Source organism: Trachurus japonicus, chromosome 6, assembly GCF_045865225.1.
Source record: "Trachurus japonicus isolate A0001 chromosome 6, Traja_1.0".
Classification (NCBI taxonomy): Eukaryota; Metazoa; Chordata; class Actinopteri; order Carangiformes; family Carangidae; genus Trachurus; species Trachurus japonicus.
In genome coordinates, this window is record NC_140912.1 from 8,140,805 (window position 1) to 8,161,065 (window position 20,261).

General features: G+C 39.9%; 1 protein-coding gene across 4 annotated transcripts in view; it reads left to right on the top strand.

Annotated features, from left to right (window-relative positions):
* Positions 1–19,439, top strand: part of LOC146985525 (protein shisa-like-1a) — a 41,575-nt gene extending 22,136 nt beyond the window's left edge. For 2 of the 4 annotated variants that reach the window (XM_085778538.1, XM_085778539.1), the window contains exons 3-5: positions 4,177–4,390; positions 7,733–8,035; positions 15,592–19,439. In XM_085778538.1, coding sequence (XP_085634664.1) covers positions 4,177–4,390; positions 7,733–8,035; position 15,592 — 518 coding nt within the window. In that variant the 3' untranslated portion in view covers positions 15,593–19,439. Of the gene's footprint in view, positions 1–4,176; positions 4,391–7,732; positions 8,040–15,591 lie in introns of those variants that run through there. The other 2 variants (XM_085778536.1, XM_085778537.1) reach the window with 1 other exon arrangement.
* Positions 19,440–20,261: the final 822 nt, after the last annotated feature.

The following is a 20,261-nucleotide window of genomic DNA, read 5'->3' on the forward strand; positions in this document are numbered from 1 at the left end:
ATAGGAGAAACTCAGGTTATCTCAAAATGTGGGTCTCAGTCGTGCCAGTAGTGATCTAATGAACCAAATACAGGAAACGACCCCAAAGAGATTTACGGACAGAGGGAGATAGATGGTGACATCTGATGGCCAGACGTTAAGTCAGAGACGTTTACCATCAAGTGACTTGGAGGAATTTATTGCCAAAAAACAAAAATGTACTTGGCAGGAAAAGCCGTGAACCTGAGGGGGTTCTCAAAATGGCCTTCAAGTGTAAAACTGAGAAGAGAGCAAATTATAACCCTTTAGCTATAAACAGAACAACCCAGCCAACAGATACACTATCTCTGAGATAGGGAGCATACATATTATCCACACATTATCCACACATTATCCACAGGGGAAAAGATGGTAAGTCAAGTTGGAAAATTACAAAACAGGGCTTGAGGAAAACAGGGAGTTAGTGGGAGAAAACAGCTACTGGAAGTATGTAGCACACTGAACAGTAAAACCATAATAACCAGAAGATTGAGTGTGAATAATGTTAATGACCACCTCATTAAAGAGCAGCTCTTGCCCATTCGTAGTGTGAAACATCCTCCTTCACATACACAAAAATATGCATGTAAACCCAGAGGAACTCGATTTCATCTCACGTAACTCCAAACCACTCTTATGTAACTATAAGAGATAGAAGTCTGTGAGATCTGGGTGACAGCCAGAGATGGGATGTAATACCTGGATTTCTACCATCTTTTGTGGCCAGGAACAATGAAATATAACTCTCCAAAATGCACAGAGTAGATTTCTGACTTGACTTGCAGGCATTGAGTGCAAGGCTGCATTACCGATTTTTCACAGACGAGTTTTGGTCCAGAGGACAGAATTACTGTCTGGAAAATGATACAAAAAAAAAAAAATCTGCTGTTGCAGCAAACACTACACCAAAATAGGTTGAAAGTGTAACAGTGACTATGACTCTCTACATTACATTCACACTAATATGGAAAAGATATAACCAATTATTAAGTGTTAAAATTTAAAATAGTGAATTTGTTGTTGTATATTCATCAGGTGTCATTGATACTACTTAATATCAAACTTAATTTAATTTTATAACAACATAATAACATTTTCAACAATAATGAAAATAAATGTCAAATACTTCAAGAGGCCAAAGTGAGACCCTGAAATTGTTTGTTGTCCAACCAACAGCCCATAACCCAAACAGATCACATTCATAAGAGAACAGCAGCAAGTAATCGCATCTGGAAAGCTGGAGAATGTTTTTAAAGTTGATGGAATTTAGTCTGAATTGATGCACAAATTCAAGAAATTTTCATGGACTGTCAAGCAGCAAAAAGGTAAACAAAGGTCCAGCAGACTTATTGGCTGAAGAAAAATGATTTCTAGATTAATTCTACAGTTTAGCAAAAACTCAACTGACTGAGTTCCTCTTGAGTCAGCGTCACTTTTATAATCTTTTAACTGAACACTGAATGAAACACAGATAGAGAGCCAGTCGTCCCTCCATGTTTCCGTACAATGTCAACAAACTGGAGGTGTGATGAAGCTATAAATAAATAAACATGAAGTGTGAGCGCTGACTGATGTTCAGATGTTGCCTGTCGCCGGCTGCAGCGAGAGAGAGCCCTAGCTGTTCTCAGACCGCGGGTTGTAAACAAACTGTAATGCACGAGCCAAGCTGTTAACTGTATCCTAAATTTCAAGGGGTGTTAATGAAATTAAGCAGGTGGGTGTGTTTACAGCTGTCTCGCTGCCAGAGCCAGATGTTGTTCATTTGCGAAGCCGCAGACTTTCCCCCAACACGCGTCTTTCAAACCCTTTAAATCGTTAGAGGACTTTATGGTCCACTCCCAGCGAGGAGGCCCGCTGCTTCCTAACTGCCAGTTCACTTACGTCCAACTGCTGACACGTCCTTTAGGTACGAGGCTTTGTATCGCCAATGCAAAGGTCAAATGAAGACTTTTCTTTCACTATAAGCCCTCCTTGACTTCTAATTCGACCATGTCCTTCAGTGTCGCTTTTTTTACCCACTCCTCCACTGAAACTGTGAGCACTGAGAGGACAATAGCTCGGCCACACCAAGCTCATTATAACCTGAAAGAGCGTGCGCCTTTCAAATGCTGATCTGTCCCTGTCTGAGATTTCTAAAAGGCTTCTATCACCTTCTATCATGAGTGGACCTTGAAATAAATCACAGTGGCGACACAGCCACATTTTTAGGCTTCTCTGATGAAAGGAAATGCATAAGACGAGGACAAATCAGTTACAGTATTACAAATATGAGTGTACTTCACATGAAGTGGCATAATTTAACTTAAGCTTTGGCTGAGAATGATCAAACAAAAATAAATCAAAGGAGGTTCATTTAATACAGATTAAGAGAATGACACTCATAAATACAGCCACCCTGATACATCAGCATGTCTAATATTATCTGCCGATTTTAGTTAAGCCCCAAAATGTTGTAATTCTGTATATGTCAGCCAATGGGTCGCATTACAGAATGGAAATCTAGTTTGACATGTTTTATTGATTTGCTTGAAAAGAAAAAGTATTCACAGTTTTTCATTTGCACTCTGATTTGTGGCTACATTTTGTGTGGTGTCTCATGTTTTTCTCACGTACAGTAACTCTCAGTTTCTGCTGCCATAAATGAGATTTTGGGGTAATTTTCTAAGTAACGCTCTACAGTTCTAGGTCACCGAGTGCGACCATAGGAAAAAATCCTATGGTGTACTTTTGTGTGGTAAGGAACTGGTGGATATTGCAAAGCATTTGTAGTGATATTTTGAGCATTATATAGAGGCCAAAGCCACGGTTAGAAGAACTGCCCCCATTGCTTCGCTGTTTAACTGCAGCTAGCTAGATTTTGGTCGCACTCAGGGACCTAGAGCTGTAGAGCATTACTTAGAAAATGACTGGAATTCTCCTTTAATCTTACCCAAGACACATGTAACACAGATTAGAGAGCAACAGTGGTGTAGAGTTTTATGTGGGTTTCTTTTTCTCCTTTTTTTTGTATGACCATCTGGGTGATGAGCCAGTAGACATGTGCACACATATTTTGGGCATATTTTAGTGAGTTTCTTCTTAAATTATACTAATAATTTAACAGCATCCGTCTCCAGGCACTGCAACACTGCAACTGTCACACTCTTAGAAAGAGAAAGGATGCCACGTTGACATTGATTAAATATAAAGATGCTGAACAAGCAGGTGCATCCTGGTCTCAGCCCTGTAAACTGACACTCATTACGTCTGGTTCATTTCTCTGACAGATCAGTAATTTATCTTTATCAGATGGAGTCTTGGCTGCTGCTGTGACTTCATTCTCCAGCAAAACCTTGTTGGCTGTTAAGATGCCATAACAGAAGCAAAACAGTTTGACCCTTTTGTCACAGCAGTGATGTACAGATTGATATTCTCCTGGAGGTGCAGTGACTTTGTCAGCACAACTGCAGATTACGTGTAATTCAAATGCACCACAGTATTTGTACTATGTGACTTTGCATTGCTAAATGAATGAATCGGGACAGTCAGATAAATAAATACAGTACATCCAAGTAGTAGAATCATTCCTTGGGCTGATTAATCCCTTCCTCTTGAGTTCATTTGCAATGTACTTTTAATGGAGCAAATTCTGTATCCCAGAAAAAAGCAAATACCTGAGCATATTTTTTTACATTTCTATTTTGAGACACTGTCTTCATTTCGCATAATTACCAAAACAAATGAAATGTACTTATGTATTTTGGGTTGTTGTGTTCCTTCCAGGATAAAAGATGACAGAGCTTTTGCTGTGAGAGCATGTAACATGATGTCTCCTTACTGATTATGTTTTCCTGGTACACTGTGATTGGTTTCCGTGCCTTGTCCTACATTGTTTTTATTACTCAGACTCTCACCAGTCAACTATTCTAAGGCATCTTGGGAAAACAAAAAAGCTTTAAGCAACTTGTTTTTGTGGGTCTCCATCTGTAGGCTGAAGGGTGTTTCCTTGCGAGCTGCTTTCCATCAATATGTCTAATAAAGGAGTAGGGAAACAAACAAAGCTTGCCTCAAAAGGCCATGAGTCACATGAGTCTTTATCTCCTGCGGTATCAACATTCATCCCTCCTGACAACTTGTGAAAGCATTTTACATTATTCTTTGTCTGCCTCTATTCTACAGCCCTCTCAGCTCATTACCGGGTGTGTGAACCCTACTCCGACCACAAGGGGCGTTACCACTTTGGCTTCCACTGCCCACGCCTCTCAGACAACAAGACCTACATGTTCTGCTGCCACCACAACAACACCGCGTTCAAGTACTGCTGCAACGAGACTGAGTTCCAGATGGTCATGCAGATCAACCTCACCACCACCTCAGACGGATATGCACACAAGTGAGTCACAATATACTGTCATTTAACACAATTTAACCCCTTTAGACTATGCATCTGTCCTGTCAGGTGTCACTTTGGTCTTATTAGTCCCATTAACGTTTCCATTTATTGGTTTAGTTTGATTTCAATTTAGTTTTGGAAATTGATTGAAATCTCCGAATTACAAAAATCTTTTTTTTTCCAACAACACATACAGTAGGGTAGAGAAATAAGAAAAGTCCCTAGTCAACAGAGATGGCAGCCATACTGTGATGACTTTATTAGTGAGGATAAAAATAAGTCACGCTCAGGGTGGGCTGTCTTCACAAGAAATCCTTCAGTCAAGTACAATCTTATTAACACACACAATTTACTGATTGGATATTCTTGACTGTACCATTCGAAAGATGAACAAAGATTGCCAGACTCATTCCAGCATCTGACTTTTCTAAATTTACATTTGAAGCACAACATTGCATTTAAGACAGTGTTTTCAAAGTGGTCTGGTGCATTCGTCTTCAAGAGATATTTCGGGTTATTTGGTGTTGGGTTGTCTTAGGTATTCATAATCAGTGTATTACCTGCAGTAGATTTGGCTCAGAGCAATGTCAGCTTGGAGAAGCAGTCAGGAGCACTGGCACAGAAACAGAATATGTGCAGCTGTGGAGAAGGACAGAGGAAAAATGTATATTACCCACCTGAAAACATGACCAAAAAAAATAAATAAATAAATATATATATATATATATATATATCTCAATATTAATTAATTAATATATTTTTTATTGTTATAGTATGTTCTTAGGAATATGAAAGTCCAGTAGTTGAGGAAACATATAAGGAAAGTAGTACATTTTTGTCAGTTTTACTTAAAACAGCAAAGATATTTAATTTCCAAATTATTTGATAATTAAAATGATGTTAGACGGAACTCAAAATCAATTCATGTTTTTTTTTTTTACCAAATTTGGTTGTGATAGAATAAAAATGCAAAGTTGGAAAAAAAACACAAAAGGTGTCCTCATTATATAAATCCTGAGACAAGTACAGGAATAAGACTTCAACACCCAAATCTAATAGTTTCTTCTTAGGGCAACAATGGAACTTTCCACCAAATTATACTTAAATCTGTCGTGTGGTTTCTGAGATAACCTGCTACAAACATAAAACAGCACCAAAACACCCCTGGGGGATGTAATTAGGGGAAAATACAAGTTGTGTTGAATCTTGAGAAGAGCTTTTTGCAGGCAGCTGTGGTGGTACAGAGAAGTGACATTTCCTCAGATCAGATGAAAAATGCTAGGTATATTCAGCTGACTCACAAACAGTTCACTCCCTCGACAGCACCGTACCTATTGACACCACTTGCCTCTTGCTCAGAGGCTACATTGGCATTGATCTACACCTACAAAACCCTCACAGAGAGAAGTAGATGCTGAGAGTGTTTGTTGTGTGTTGTGAGTGAGACGCCTCCACACGATAGCTCACTGAGGCAGGTGTTAAGTGTTGGCTACTGTATTTCATCATGTGCTACCACCGTATCACAGAAATTCCTATAGTAAATTATAGTGCACTTGTCCAGTATTATTAATAGTAAACTATATGACGCATGGCATGGAATGACAGCACATCGTCACACAAGACACAGTATAAGCAGGTTTAAGCTGAGTGAAGGACACAGACAAAATGAGCCTCTTGTTCAGTGGGAGCTCTCAGTGGGAGGTCTCGGTGACAAAACCGCAGCTCTTTCTCCTAATGCCGTCCCAGCATGCCTCTGTCTGGGATGGCTCACACTGCCCTGCAGCAGGTCATGATATTTCATTTTAGTGTCAGATGGACTGTTGGGCCACTCTTTCATCCAGGCTCAGTGGAAGACAGGACTGTGGGTTTGGTCTTTACCAATGGCCAAAGGAGTTAAATGGGCTATTACTCTATGATCTCTACTCACAGCATGCTGAGGATGGCATTATGGTTCGAGACTCAGTGTAGTAGTTTTAAGTTAAACCAGCTGGCCTTTGTGGGTTTCCCAGGTCAATAATGTGGCATGTAGCGCTTTAGTTGAAACAGATAAATAGTGGAAGAGTCAGCTGAGACTGAATTATGAATTCATAAATTATGAATTATGAATTAGTTTGTTTTAGTTGTTATCATGATCTGTCCCTCTATTGCTTGCTAATACTCTCTGACTGACCCAGTCCATTACCCCCTCAAATTACCTCCAGTTAACTGACTTGGGTGATATGGCAAGTGACCAACTTACACATGTTACCTTCTGATAGTTACATTTTACAGATGTCAGCCTAATACTTCACATGCATTGGGCGTTGCTAGGTGTCTTACAACGTCTTACTCTTACTGAGGCCAAAAATGTGTGAGTTTCAAAACGAGTGAAATAGCGGGTGTTTTAACCTTGATTGTTGTTTTACCTTGATTTTATCTACATGTGGGGGCCTCATCAAGTCAAGCCTATATGGGAAAGGTTGGAGCAGTAATATTCACCTGCCTCAGCTCATTCAAGCAGCTTCGTTTTCAGACAGAAATGGATTCACCTGATTCACAGAAGCAGAAGAATTTTTACATCATTTTTGAAATGTATATCAACCAATGCAGTCCGACTGCAAAATGTGTCAGAATGATGTAAAACATTGGTTTCCCTGCAGATGAACCGACTCTGAAGTGATATTCTGTGTCATCTCCGTCTCTTGAGTCAAAATAATATTTTTTTCATTCTGAATAGCATCCAGATCAAACTGAGTCACTTCCAGATTCTTTGATGTCCCCCAACTAAATGTCCTCAGCACTATATAAACAAAAACATCACACCCAGAAACATTTAGTAGCCCCATTTTGGCAAATGCTGTTTCTAAATCTTCTCAGCCATTTTCTGATGCAATGTCTGCTTATTTACCTTGTTGTATTTTATAAATGTGGGCAGACTTAAAGTACGCACAAATGTGCCCTACATAAATCCAACTGGATCATGTTATTCATGGAGAAAATGAGTGAAAGATGAAAACAAGTAACACAGGGGCACTATGAACAAGCCAGAGATGGATGAAAAAAAAATAATGTGTTGATGAAATTCTTTGTCCAACTTAAGAAGAAAGTATTTTAAAGCAGCTAATGGAACAGATGGAGGTTTGTTTAATATATTTATGGTTTTTATCAAGGGAGGATTTGATGAATGTCTTGGTCATGCCACATCAAGGGCAAACACTCACACCTGGCAGCTGCATTATAGCTACTGGGAATTCAAGACCCAGCTTTAGGCTATCTGGATGGGAGCTCAAAGCATGTGAGGAGTGTTTACCGGTGTCTTTCCCAGATTACTCTGGGCTAATACTCTCCGTCTGTCTTCCACAGTAATTATACGGCCCTGGTCGGCGTGTGGATCTACGGCTTCTTTGTCATGGTGCTACTGGCGCTGGACTTTCTCTACTACTCAGCCATAAACTATGAGCTGTGCCGGGTGTACCTGGAGAAGTGGGGTCTGGGAGGACGCTGGCTGAAGAAGGCGCGGAGTCAGTGGCACAGGTCCATGCCGGAGGAGAGTGAAGCCCAAGCTCAAGCCCAGCCCATGGTGCCCAGCCACTACCAGCCCCGACACAGCCTCCGGGGGGAGAGCCACAGCCCTACGCTCCTGCCCTACAACACATCCACCGCATGGTGAGTCACAGTCCATCACATAATGACTGCCTACCTGCAGTCATACAAAGATTATTATTTTTGAGGCAGCCTCTATTTGATTTGGTTGTGTCCCCCATTCTTAACATACATCATAGTCACACCAAATAGGCAGATACTTAACCAGAATACTGTATCTATTGTTACTTAAGAGTACTCATAAGAGATGCAGTACATAGCTCTTTTAAAATGAAAATTGAATTCTAATCATAAAGGAGATGGAACAAGCATCAATGGTTGCCATTTTGTTAAGTGTAGTTCTTTTTATCAAATTAAATATGCCACATCTGTCAGAAATAAGTCTTATATTTTATTTCTAAGGCTTATATTTTAAAGACAGACCTAGCTAGTGACATCACCAACAGGTTTCTTAAGAGAACACAGAGAACCACTACACACTATATTATATTCTACACAGTGGGCAGCTGCTCATCATCATGGCCAGGCCTGACTACACTCAACTCTCAGCTAATCCAAAAATGGCTAAAGAGGTGGGTAGGTGTGGAGCCGAGCCTTTAGTGCGGATCATTTACTAACATAATTTACTAGGCGACTGGTTTGCCCACTGTAATGCCACCAAAGTTGAGGATTTTAACATGGGAGTCTGTGGGGATTTACTTACTGTAGATTCAGGGCCTTTATCAATGCCCACTGAGACTCTTATGGTGTCTGCAAAATGAGAGTGAGTGATTTAGCAGTGCAGCCAATGAGAACCACATGTTATTGTCCACAAGGTGTTTGTGTATTGAAAATCAGCTCACAATGAGACAGTGATTGAGAGGCTGAACAAATATGCAAAATAAATCTGAATCAAAACCAGTGGTGGGAGAAATACTAATATACTGTATTTCAATTAAATAAAATACCACAGCGAAATACTCACTGACAAAAGCAACAAAAACTCTTAAATACAAATTAAACTACAAAGCTATGAGTGCCAAAATATAATTCAAGTTAAACAAGTTCCAAATAATATATTATTGGATTGATATCATGTCTGTGCATGTCTCTTTAATGTTAAGTCTTATCTTAACCTATATTCATTCATAATCGTTTTTTATAAATATCAATCTAATTCTGAAAAATAACAAGTAACTAAAATAATCAAGTAACTGTAGTGATGTTAAAAGTACAATATTTGGCTCTGAGATGTAAAGGGGGAGTAGAAGTTAGAAGCAGTTAAAAAAAAACTAAAACAAAACTGTACTGAGGTAAATATACCAAGTGACTTTCCATCACCAAAAAACTCATCAAGTATATGATGATTGTTCCTTCAATTCTTTAGAGCTCAAACACTGTTTAGAAAATCTATAAACCTCTAAAACGATATTACATCACATCCATAACAAAACATGGTGAGCACATTACCCTGCAGAGACTCTAACTGTTGTTTGGAAAAGCCATGAATGGAAAAGATGCTTAGAAACCAATTCAATGGTCCCTTTCAGATATGTTCTTCATTTCTTTTTAACATCATTTCTCTTTGTGTCTCATTATGCTGTCTGTCTGTTTCTCTTTGTACTCTGTGTTTTGTTACAGAATGCTACACGGAAAGGAAACAAATTAGAGCATTTCTAGCATACTTTCCCCAAGCCAACAGGGAGGAGACTAAAACATCAGGCTCCCTGTGTACCCGAGTTCCTCATTAAGAGTGTAGTGTGCACACACACAGGCACATGCACTTTGTTACAGCCAATCAATTATACTGATGACTCTGTTACTTTTAAAATCACAGCAATTGGTAATATTAATTTGATCTCATTTCAATATGGATTCTCTCTATATATAAGGAATACTGACAATCAATATTATAAGAGTCCTTCCGTCCACTAATGGATAACATTCTGCAAAGTATCTGATCTGTGTCTTTCATCTCGCAATGGCAGTGCACTGTCTGAACATAAACCTCTTTTTTTTTTTACAAAAAGGAACTGAGAGATTTTCTTGGTTTTTAGCCTGACTGGCTCATTAGAGAGCTGCCATTATTAATGAGATGAAGAGAACAGAATCATATGAACGCTTCACTGTCCACCAGGAGCCCTTAACTCATATTTAACCTGAATCAGAGCCACATAGGAAACCTTTCATGGAGTTTTTTGTGGCAAAACACCATCTGCTGTCCTTTCAGTTTATCTTTTTATTACCCTTGAGAGCAGTCACAGGAGTCTCAGGATGTGTTGGGCTGCGTGTGACTGTTGTTAAAACACACAATATGATTTACAATGCCAGGAGTGAACGATAACACACAGCAGCCATGGGGAACCTTTCCTCTTTCCACAGACATTGTTCAGACTGTGCTCTGTGATTGTGTAGCGGAGCAAACGTACATCTTTCCGCAGTCAATTTTTCATTCAGTTCTCCGTCTCAGACACTGTTCACCCCATCTGTCTGACTGAGGTTCCAAGTCTCTTCCTAGAGGTAGATATCTCTCTTGGGTCATGATAATTTAATGTGGACAGAGGTTTGACAAATGGCTTTGAGAAGCAGCGTGGACAGTGGGAGCCACAGATAGAGGAGCTTGGGTGCTATGAAGGGATCCTGGGGCTGCTCTTCTGGTGGAAACGTAGTTAACTAAGACTGGACATATCCATGGAGACTCCTCATTAGACATGAAGTCAGTTCAGTATGATAGGACTCATCAATCCTTAACTGGTGAGGTTGACCTGTACTGGCACTTCTCCAGTCTTGTACTAGACGATGTCTATAAAAAAAGGTGTGTGCAGCAAAATGCACATTGATAAAGTGGGCCTGAGAAAAGAGAGCATGCTAAATCTGTGGTAATGCATGATGATAACAAAAGACAGAAACAGCTCCAGGATGGATGGCGGTTTGGAATAATCATGTGCAACATTTGCTATAAAAAGTAACCTTTTGATAAACAGGGCATCATTTACAAGGAACTAAAAATAGTCTTAGTTAATCATTCACATCGAACAAGAAAGTGACATTTGCTGGGAGCTAAATTCAGCCACAAGCAGTTTCTAGGGCAGGATCAGAATAGTCTGTTCGCCATTTCACACAGTGAAGAACCTCTCACAATCCAGATAATGCTTGCACTTTTTCTTAAATGTGTGAAGTAACCATGTTAGGTGATACTGTATGTACACCACAGATGATGTTGCCCACACAGTGCGTCATCAGATGGCCCAAGGTTTATTTGCGGGGATACAGATCTTTATCCCCGGAGAGGATGCGGGGTAATGGCTCAGAAAACTGGGTCCACTAAGTTGAACATCTGCTGGCCAAATGTAAACAAACAGAGATGGGGTCAAGTCCCATAACTGGCGCAGCAGCATCTAAAAACAACCCAGTCGCACAGCAACTCAGGAATCCAGTATGAACTGTTACCAGTGCAGCAGAGCAATCCTGACGAGCAAGTAGCAAGTATCGTTTCTCCGCATGCACAGATCTATCTCTTCAAAGAAAGTGCAGCTTGGCGTTGAGCGTGTGGGAAAACTGTTTACCATATTTGTGAGCAGGCTGGTATGTACTGCTGCAGATCTGCTGGGGGTTCAGAGTGGGTGGCCTGGGAAACCGTTATTACTTTATCTCCGTGGAGACCATTTATTAAAATCTCTTATTCATGTATTTACTTAAGTTTGGACAAGTAAAAGAAAATCAACTGGTGTCATTTCTACGAAATGATGTGTGATCCAGGCAAGAGAGCCAGATATTATAGTTTATCTCCACTTACAGGAAAAATGTATTGTTTATGCTGTTTATGAGCAGAGAATTGCCAGTAAATGGGAACTTACTGTTGCATTCAATGGCAACAAGATCCCAGTCGATTATTTTAAAAGAAAAAAAAAGTTGAGATAAAAAAGGTTTTCAAAGCTATTTCTGAGGTCAGATTTTTCATGGGCCAGCATGGGCAAAGGGCTGGGTATGCCTAATCCCTGCAGTCAGCACTACGCAGGACTGAAACAACAGACTTGGCTCGAAGCCAGAGATTCCCAATCAGAGGTATTTGTACCCAGGGGGTATTTCCGCTCAGTGATGCTCAGCTGATTGGGAAAAAGAAGAAACCACATGGCAGAAATCAATATATTTGTGTTGAGGAGAAAATAACCATGTAAAAGTGGAATTATAAACTGGTATGAACCTCATCTTTGGTATATTTTTTGTCATTTCCAATTCACTGCAGAAGTCAGCGTTAACAATATTTTGCAATAAGCAGATCAGATGAAACACAGACTGGTCTAGATGTTTCTGCCTGCTTTCAGTCTCTCACATGACCTAACCAGCTCGTGGCTCCAGTTGCAGTCATGAGTGGTATTGATATTTTTCATCCAATTCTCTGCATGAATAAGCTCTGTATGACTATTCCTGTAAACATCCACTTTAAAATCCATTTAAATTAACACATTTGGAACATGATGGGATGTGTTAATGAAGGAGCACTGGAGCTCCCCTCACAAGGCTGTGGTGGTGCAAATTCTACTGGGAATTGCTACATTAAGCTTATCTCATTTCCTCAGAAAGAAGAAAAAAACATTTTGGCATCACAAATCTTAACAGGACTTTTATATGACCCTTAAATGGCAACAAAACTCGGCTGTTCCTGGAAGCTCCTGCTCTAATGCCATAAAGCTCTCGGCAGCATTACAGCCATGATTGGTTGTCGACTCATGGCTATTAGGACATTCAAAGTTTGGCCAGGATCCCAGTTTGTGCCAGTCCAGCCCTCTTTGCCCACCGCTTCACCCTTTGCAATTAGTAGCACTTTGGGAAGAGCAGCATCTTGCAAATATCGAGGGAAGCGAGGGAAACTTCAGAAAGAAGCTGGAAATGAGAATCTCCTACATTATCACTTATTCTACAATTCCTTGTGTAGTGTGCCCACTGACACTCCTCCATCTCAGAGTTGCAAGAAATATTTGATCTGATCTCCTGCTGTCTGTCTGCAGTCTGGCTTTAATAACATTGTGAATGAATTACGTAAGTTTGGCTTTATTCAGTGCTGATAAAGACTTACTGAGAAAAAAAATCACTGTGCAATCAAGACAAAAATTAACTACGCATCCACTCGCATGTTTGGTAGAAGAATTAGAAATACATGACTCTATGTTAGTTTAATGTGTGCTGAGCTTAAGCCAGAGGTGTCATAGATAAAAGTGGCAGAAATGAGATGTTGGGCAACATCAAATGACACCACTGCACATCAGCCAGAACACGTCAAAAAGTCCCTTGGCGTTTCATGAATCACTTGGCACCGTGTTGCAGCAGCACATCATGCCAGTATCAACCCACTCACTCAAGGATGGTCGTTTACTGGGCCAGCTGCGCTTAGCCACAAGATAGAGCGGTCCACGTCCGCGGTCACTATCACCACATTCAGCATACAGTATACTTGGCTTCCCCAGCAACGGTGCCTCTTACAGTCAGGCCTCAGCGATTCAGCGTTATCACCCGGCCTAATAAATGCAGTCTCCATCACTCACTCACTCTGTTCCATCGCTTTGGTCCTAGGTAGCCATGCCTAATACCAACACTTAAAAACCTGCCAATCTGGCTGCGGAGGAAATGACAAGCAGTCACACTTTGCTAAACCCAGGAAGCAGAAACAGCATTTCACATTTTTTTTCACCTGTTTTTTTTTCTGTCAGAGTGATCAAAGCCTAGCTCTGCCACCTGCATATTTACGTCCATCTTGGAGCTCGCTGGATGGATTTCTGCGGTAATAATAGAATTGTACATTATTAAATTATTCCTGGCCTGTCTGTCCACTGAGCGGCATGCCAAGACCTTGTGCAATTAAAGCAATGCTCTCCATGTGGTGTGAGTTAATTAACATCATAGATGCTACAAAGGCAATGAGGCACAGAGTTGTGCTGCAGGCTAGAAGGGGAAGAGCAGGGGAATAGGTTCAGTTCCCAGCAAGTTGCTGAATGTCTTTTGGTATTGCCATGGGCGAAAGGGGTTGCTGCAGTTTTTCTATGTTTATTTTTGGAGGAGTGTTTGTGATCTTTTATTACATTGGTTGTCACACTTGCGTGAGTGCAATAAGAATTTCAACTCCTGAAAGCACGATAAGCAGAAGCATCAGTGTCCCACAAGCCTGCTGATTGCAAATATTCCAGTGTCCATACCAAAATGCAAGAAAAATAAAGATGATGAGGAGGTAGAAACATTTTTTCCCTATTAACAATGTGGTTATATTAGTTTGGGCAGCAGAAATACACGCTGTGGATGTGATTCATAGATGTCGGGTGGTCTAAAAGTCCGTACAAGATTACAGGCTTGTAAAATATTCCTGTAAATCTCAAAAGCAAAGCTGCTCCATTTCAAGAGTTGTGTTTTCAGGCCTGATTTCAAGCTGATTTGAAAGGCACTACAGTATGTTGTCATAAAAAGATTGATGTGGGCCATGAAGCGCAAAGCGCCACGTGATCAGAGACAGTTTCTGCCATGCAACTAAAAGCCAAGTCTGTGTGGTTCTATAGGATCCTGCAGACTTTTCCCAAACAACTCCTGTGCCAACTGTGGTGGAATTTGATGACGCAGACAAGTTCACTCTGGGCTTCAAAATAGCTGGAAAGGATATATAAAAATGATACAACCACAATACAAATCAATTGTTTGATTTTTTTTTTTTTTAGTTCTGTGTGATCCCACTCTCTGAGATGTTATTAGTCTTAAATATCCATGCCTGGATGTGATATTAAGTGTTTCATCTTCACTTGCTTAGTTGTCCAACATTTCAGTCATATTGTTTGCTTGGCCTCCATCAGTGGATGGAATAAACTAGTGAAAAACATTATGATTTCTCAGAGCCAAAAGTGATGTCTTCCAATATTTATTTTAGTAAAACCAACAGTAAAAAAAAAAAAATTTGGTCTACCATAAAAACTCTCCTTTCCAATCGATACTGGCATCTGTTTAGGTCTGGTGTTCACAGACAGCTGAGAAAGTATCCATACAAATTCTTTTTGTCTGAAATCTAAAACTAATCACACAAATGTTTCTGTCTGATGGATCTCAAGCCTCATCTCACTAGTGAATGTAAACAGATTTCACTGCTCACCTTATTTTTTCTTTTTATCTCTACCTTGCCCAAAAGAAATGTGTTGTGGCCTGAAGTCTGCACATGCTCTTCTAAAATAAACACTAGTTTTGTGTTGCTGGATATATAGTATTTGCGTGAACCCTGAAGTTGTACGTTTCTGGTATTTTTTTAAAATCTCCCAGTCCCGGATCCTCACTGCGTCACCAATGTTAAAAAAAAACAAAAAAAAAACAGGAACCAGACCAAAAGTGGCTACAGCATCTGAAGCGAAGGAAACCACCCGAGAACAGAGAAAGATTTATAATCCCCACCCCCACGTAGACCAGGTCACGTCCCTGACTTGTCCCCAGTATGAATCACTTGTTAAATATCTCTCTCTTCTCTGTTTCCTGCATCTCTCCACTAATGCTTTGAAATAAAGATGAAGATAAAAGCTTCTGAAAAGGAAAGTTCATCATAAAAACATTTTTGTTGAACTCGTACTTCTCTGAATCCTAATGTGTTTTTTTGGTTTGTTTTTTTCTCTGGGCAGAATGGTGCAGCAGGTGGACAAACAGAAGAGTAGCAACACCTTGCTTCCTTACATGATGCGGAGGAGAAGCCCCACAGACGCCCCTCTCTGGACCACAGATTCAAAGACTACTAGTGGGCTAGCCATACTGTAGTAGTTAGAAGTGACTACTGCCCCTTTCTAATGAGCACAAAATCCCTGTGGGCTGACAGAAGCAGGATGACATGGCATTTAGGAACCCAGCTGAACAGTGTTTGCAAGACACACAGGACAGTGCTCCTGCTGCCACAGCCAACGAGTGACAAACACATTCAGCTGCTCAAAGGTGTTCAGTGATCCCCTGAAACAGCTGCCAAGGCCTGGAGTATCCCAAACAAATCTGAGCTGAACTGGATAAACTGTACTGCAAGTGAGAAGGCTTGCCTGTTTTGGAAAAAAAAAGAAGAAAAAAAAAGTAAATCTTTCTAGATATAAAATGTTCATTACACCGCTGTGTCAGTTTGTGTTCAGTAGCAGTTAGACACAGTTGTGGGTTATCTATTTGGTGATTTATTTATGTGAAGTAGTCAGAGAAATAGATGAGTGGTTAACATTCGGAACATGTTACAGCTTAGGTTGATGCTGCGCATCTCACTTAGAGTAGAATGATTGTTACTTACTGAAACCAGACACAAAATGTCTCTGCAGCCATGTTGAAAGACGGTATCTTATATGAAATGTTTTAGGTTTCCTTTCTGCAAAACAATGTCTCTATATTGTAACGTGTCTGGGAAGGACATAACGCCATACAGTTTAACTGCTGTAGATCTAAAGGTTTTACATTAGGTCGTCAAGATATTTCTTTGGTTTACCGATGGTCAGGAAAGAGATCTTGAGTCTGAATAATTTCACCCAAAACATTGAAAGGGGACCTATTATGCTTTTCTGTCATGTATACAACGCTACAATGTCAGATGTTCCTTTTTAGACAAGTATCAAATGTTAAGGTGAACGTATGTAGTAAACCTGAGACATCAGTCTGCTCTGAACACAGTGTCTTCTACCTCTGTGATAAGCTGGTGTCAGATTTGTTGACAGTCATCAACTCCACTCCACCAAAAGCACAGGTTTACTACACACTTATTCACAGTTTACAAGAAAAGTTAGCTTTGGTATTTCTGGACAGCAGACAGCATTAGTTGTGCATTTCATGTCCAACTATTAACAGGTGCATAGACAGTAAAAATAGTAAAAAATAATAATATAGGAGTTGTAAGTGAAGAACAAAATGCATCATTATGTCACAGAGGCAGATAATGAGTTGGATTTGCCGTGGGATGAATTTGAGAAGTTGCCATTTCCAATCAATCATGTTACTCAGTTTTAGTTAATGGTTACATTGTTTGCTTTGCGAAGCTCTAAGCCCACAAGAGGATGAGGTGGTGGTTGTGTTGCGCCTTGGCAGAGTTCCTGATGTTCATCCAGGTTGTTAAGGAGGCCTCTTAAGGAAGCCTGAGGTAATATTGCCTGTCTCAGTCAGAAGTTCAACTGAGGGGCTACATAACAGACAGTTAAGGACTTTTTTTGAACTACTGTATGACTCAAAATGTCCAAAAAAAAAGAGCTGCAAATGAGCATAATAGGTCTCCTTTAATAAGAGTCAGGGATGCCTTTAGAACAGTTCATCGTTTCTCCTACAGTAAACATAAACTAAACTCTTTGCCTACAACCCATTTGCGACCAAAACACATAAAACTACAGTAATATGTGACAGCTGCCTCGGTAACCTCATCCAATGCCCTTCCTCATGACCGGAGCTGCCTGAGAATACAGGTCCATTAGCAATATGATGCAAATGAATATCCATGTGGCTCCTTTATAAGGAGCACTCTATACCGTACACTGCTAATAGACAATTGTAAGCGATTAGCCATAACAGAAAATGTAAAGAAATTCATCAACATCCCCTTCACTGTCAGCAATAATGTACAGTAGCTTCATAAAAGGAATGGCATGGTTTGTGGAAGTCAGACAGCCTGCCGAATGAGCACTGGGTTATCTCTGTGGCGTATAGCAGAGGTTTCAGCTTGGTTTACATGTAAAAAAAAAAAAAAAAAAAAATGAAGTCAAAGAAATACACAGTATTTATGGTTGATGAAATTGTATTAAAAAAAAGGTATCCAACCATCTCTGTGTCAGGAGAAAAGTGACAGAAACAATGATCACTTTTAAAGGGAAGCTTCTGCTTCCAGGCTGCAGGGCTTACTATAGATTAAATACCGGTAGTCAATTATTGTCTCAGTTAATCAGTCAATTTATAAAATGACCGAAACTGGTGGAAACTGCTCATTATGATTTCCAACAGCCCAACTACTCAGCTGTCAGTCAAACTATTCAGTCATCAGTTTACTATTGTATGACAAAGAAAAGAATAATCCTCCTTCTACATTTGGAACTAGATAATGAAAAATTATTAAAATGATTAATATGATTAATATAATTATCAAAATAAAATCCTCTAGGGCTGCAACTAAAGATTCATCTAATTACTGATTAATCTGGCAGTTATTTTCTAAATTTGGTCCCTGAAGTCTCAGTAAATCCCTGTAACAATCTGATGGCTTCAGATTATTCTCCTTATCCTTTATTCAAAGAACTATCACAGTAGACAAAGAAAAGCAGCGTTTCAGAGAGGAAGCAGAGGACAAGACGGATGTGCATCTCCATCTAGCATTTGTAACTGATAATCGGACAACTGCCGAGCCTGAACACACGCAGGAACTCTGCTCCATAAACACATTACAACGTCCTCGTCAAACGGCAACAGGAAAAAGCATTAATAACAGGACTGCTGAGGGGGCTCTAAGCCGCCGCACCGGGTCGTGCCATCGTATTTATCCTCTCTGTTCCATGAAGTTTAAGTGGACCCTAACAGAACTCAAGTCAAGTGCTGTGAGCAGGACCTGCTGGGCATCATCCTCGGTTATCAGCACTATTATTCACATTTGCTGAGTTGTTAGAGCAAGTTAATTCCCACTTCCATGGCTAAAGTTTAATTGCATGTGTGTCCCAGCAGGCTCATGCCATCACTTTCAGGGGCCGAGAAACAGGGTGCGTCCAAGTGAAATAATTGGCCCAGAGATCAGCAGTAGTTCTAAATTACACTCTTCTGCTCTCTCTCTCTCTCTGTGTCTCTCTATTCCCAGAGTGTGAACAGCAGCAGCAGCAGCAAACAGAGTAGACAAGTTTTTAACATGTGCAGAAGCACAAAAGGGATTTAATTAGTCTTTGATGTTGGATAAGTGGGAAAAATCTGATATGTCAGAGAACGTGTCTCTTTTCAGGGCTCTGCTGTGTGTTCTGAGCATAATAAGGAAGGGGAGGTCTGCTCTTATCACCAATAAAGTAACAATCACACCCAGGGAAAAAGCAGTAGCAGGGTCAAATATGATTTCCTTAAGAGACACATGAGGAATCTTTCCCCCGTGTCTTAAAATGTTACAACTTGGTTTTGTGATGTTTTCTGTTTTGTTGAAAACAGTCTTAACTCTGGCCTGATGTGATGTGGTACTGTAAATCGTATCAGCTCTACCCTCTTTCTAAATAAAGGTTTAAAAAAAAAAAAAAAAAAGGGAAGAGGGGAGGCACACATCTGTTTCAGTCTCTCCAGGTCGTCATGGTAACAGTTGCCTTACAGTTGAATACCCACCTGTACACAGAAGCTTTGTAGTGGTTGATACCTCACTTTTTGGGTGTGGTGGTGGTGATGATAATGTGCACCACGTTCTGTCTATGTATTTACTACTATAGATAGAATGTTCAGTAACGTTTTCAGTTGGATTGTTATTGCACTTGTTGACTTTGTATTGTCACGACAGGGAAAAAATAAAGTTTTATCTTTTCCAGTGTGTTTAAATCCCTCTGTGTCAAGTAGTCTTTGGAAAAATAAAACAACATAAGCCCCTATACAAACATGGACCTTATTGAAAAGTTAGAGAAGTCTAAATATGATATGACTCAGCATGTGTCAGTGAATAATGTTTATTTTACCTCCAGTGAGCTGAGTTTTTCTATTTTGAGGGCACTGACACTCATATACACATTTTTCGCTTTCCTATTTTCTTCACCACATTTCTAGTTCTAATGCTTCTATGATAGTGAGATATCTGAGTTACAAACTAAAATACCATCCATGCATTTAGCCAGCTGACACTACAACTTTAACATATACATAGCTAGCTGCCCAATTATCATAAAGCTGCATGTGTTGGTTGAAAACACTGTCCAAATGTTTAAGATGACAAAGTGTTAAATGAGAAGCTTGTAAAAGGATCTAAATATGCATACTGACTACATAGGCTACATGATATTTTGCAAAAACTGCACATCTCAGAATAAAGAGGCAGCATCCTCACTATCCATAGAAGACATGGAAACAGACAAACGAGCTGTTTTTTTTTTTTGTATGATGAGAAGAAATGTATAAATAATAACGTATTATTTATAGGATACAACCATGTACCATGTTCAAGACAGAAGTTACAAATAAATAAATGCTGTTTTGTTAATATTCTCAAACAGAACATCTCAGGTAAAACTTCACCAGTGAAAAGGTCATCTTTTCCAAATCCAAAATACAGCAAAGGCCTGAAGTATGAAGCAGATATTTAACACTGGTTTTACAACAGTGGCTCACTTCTCTCCTGGTGTAA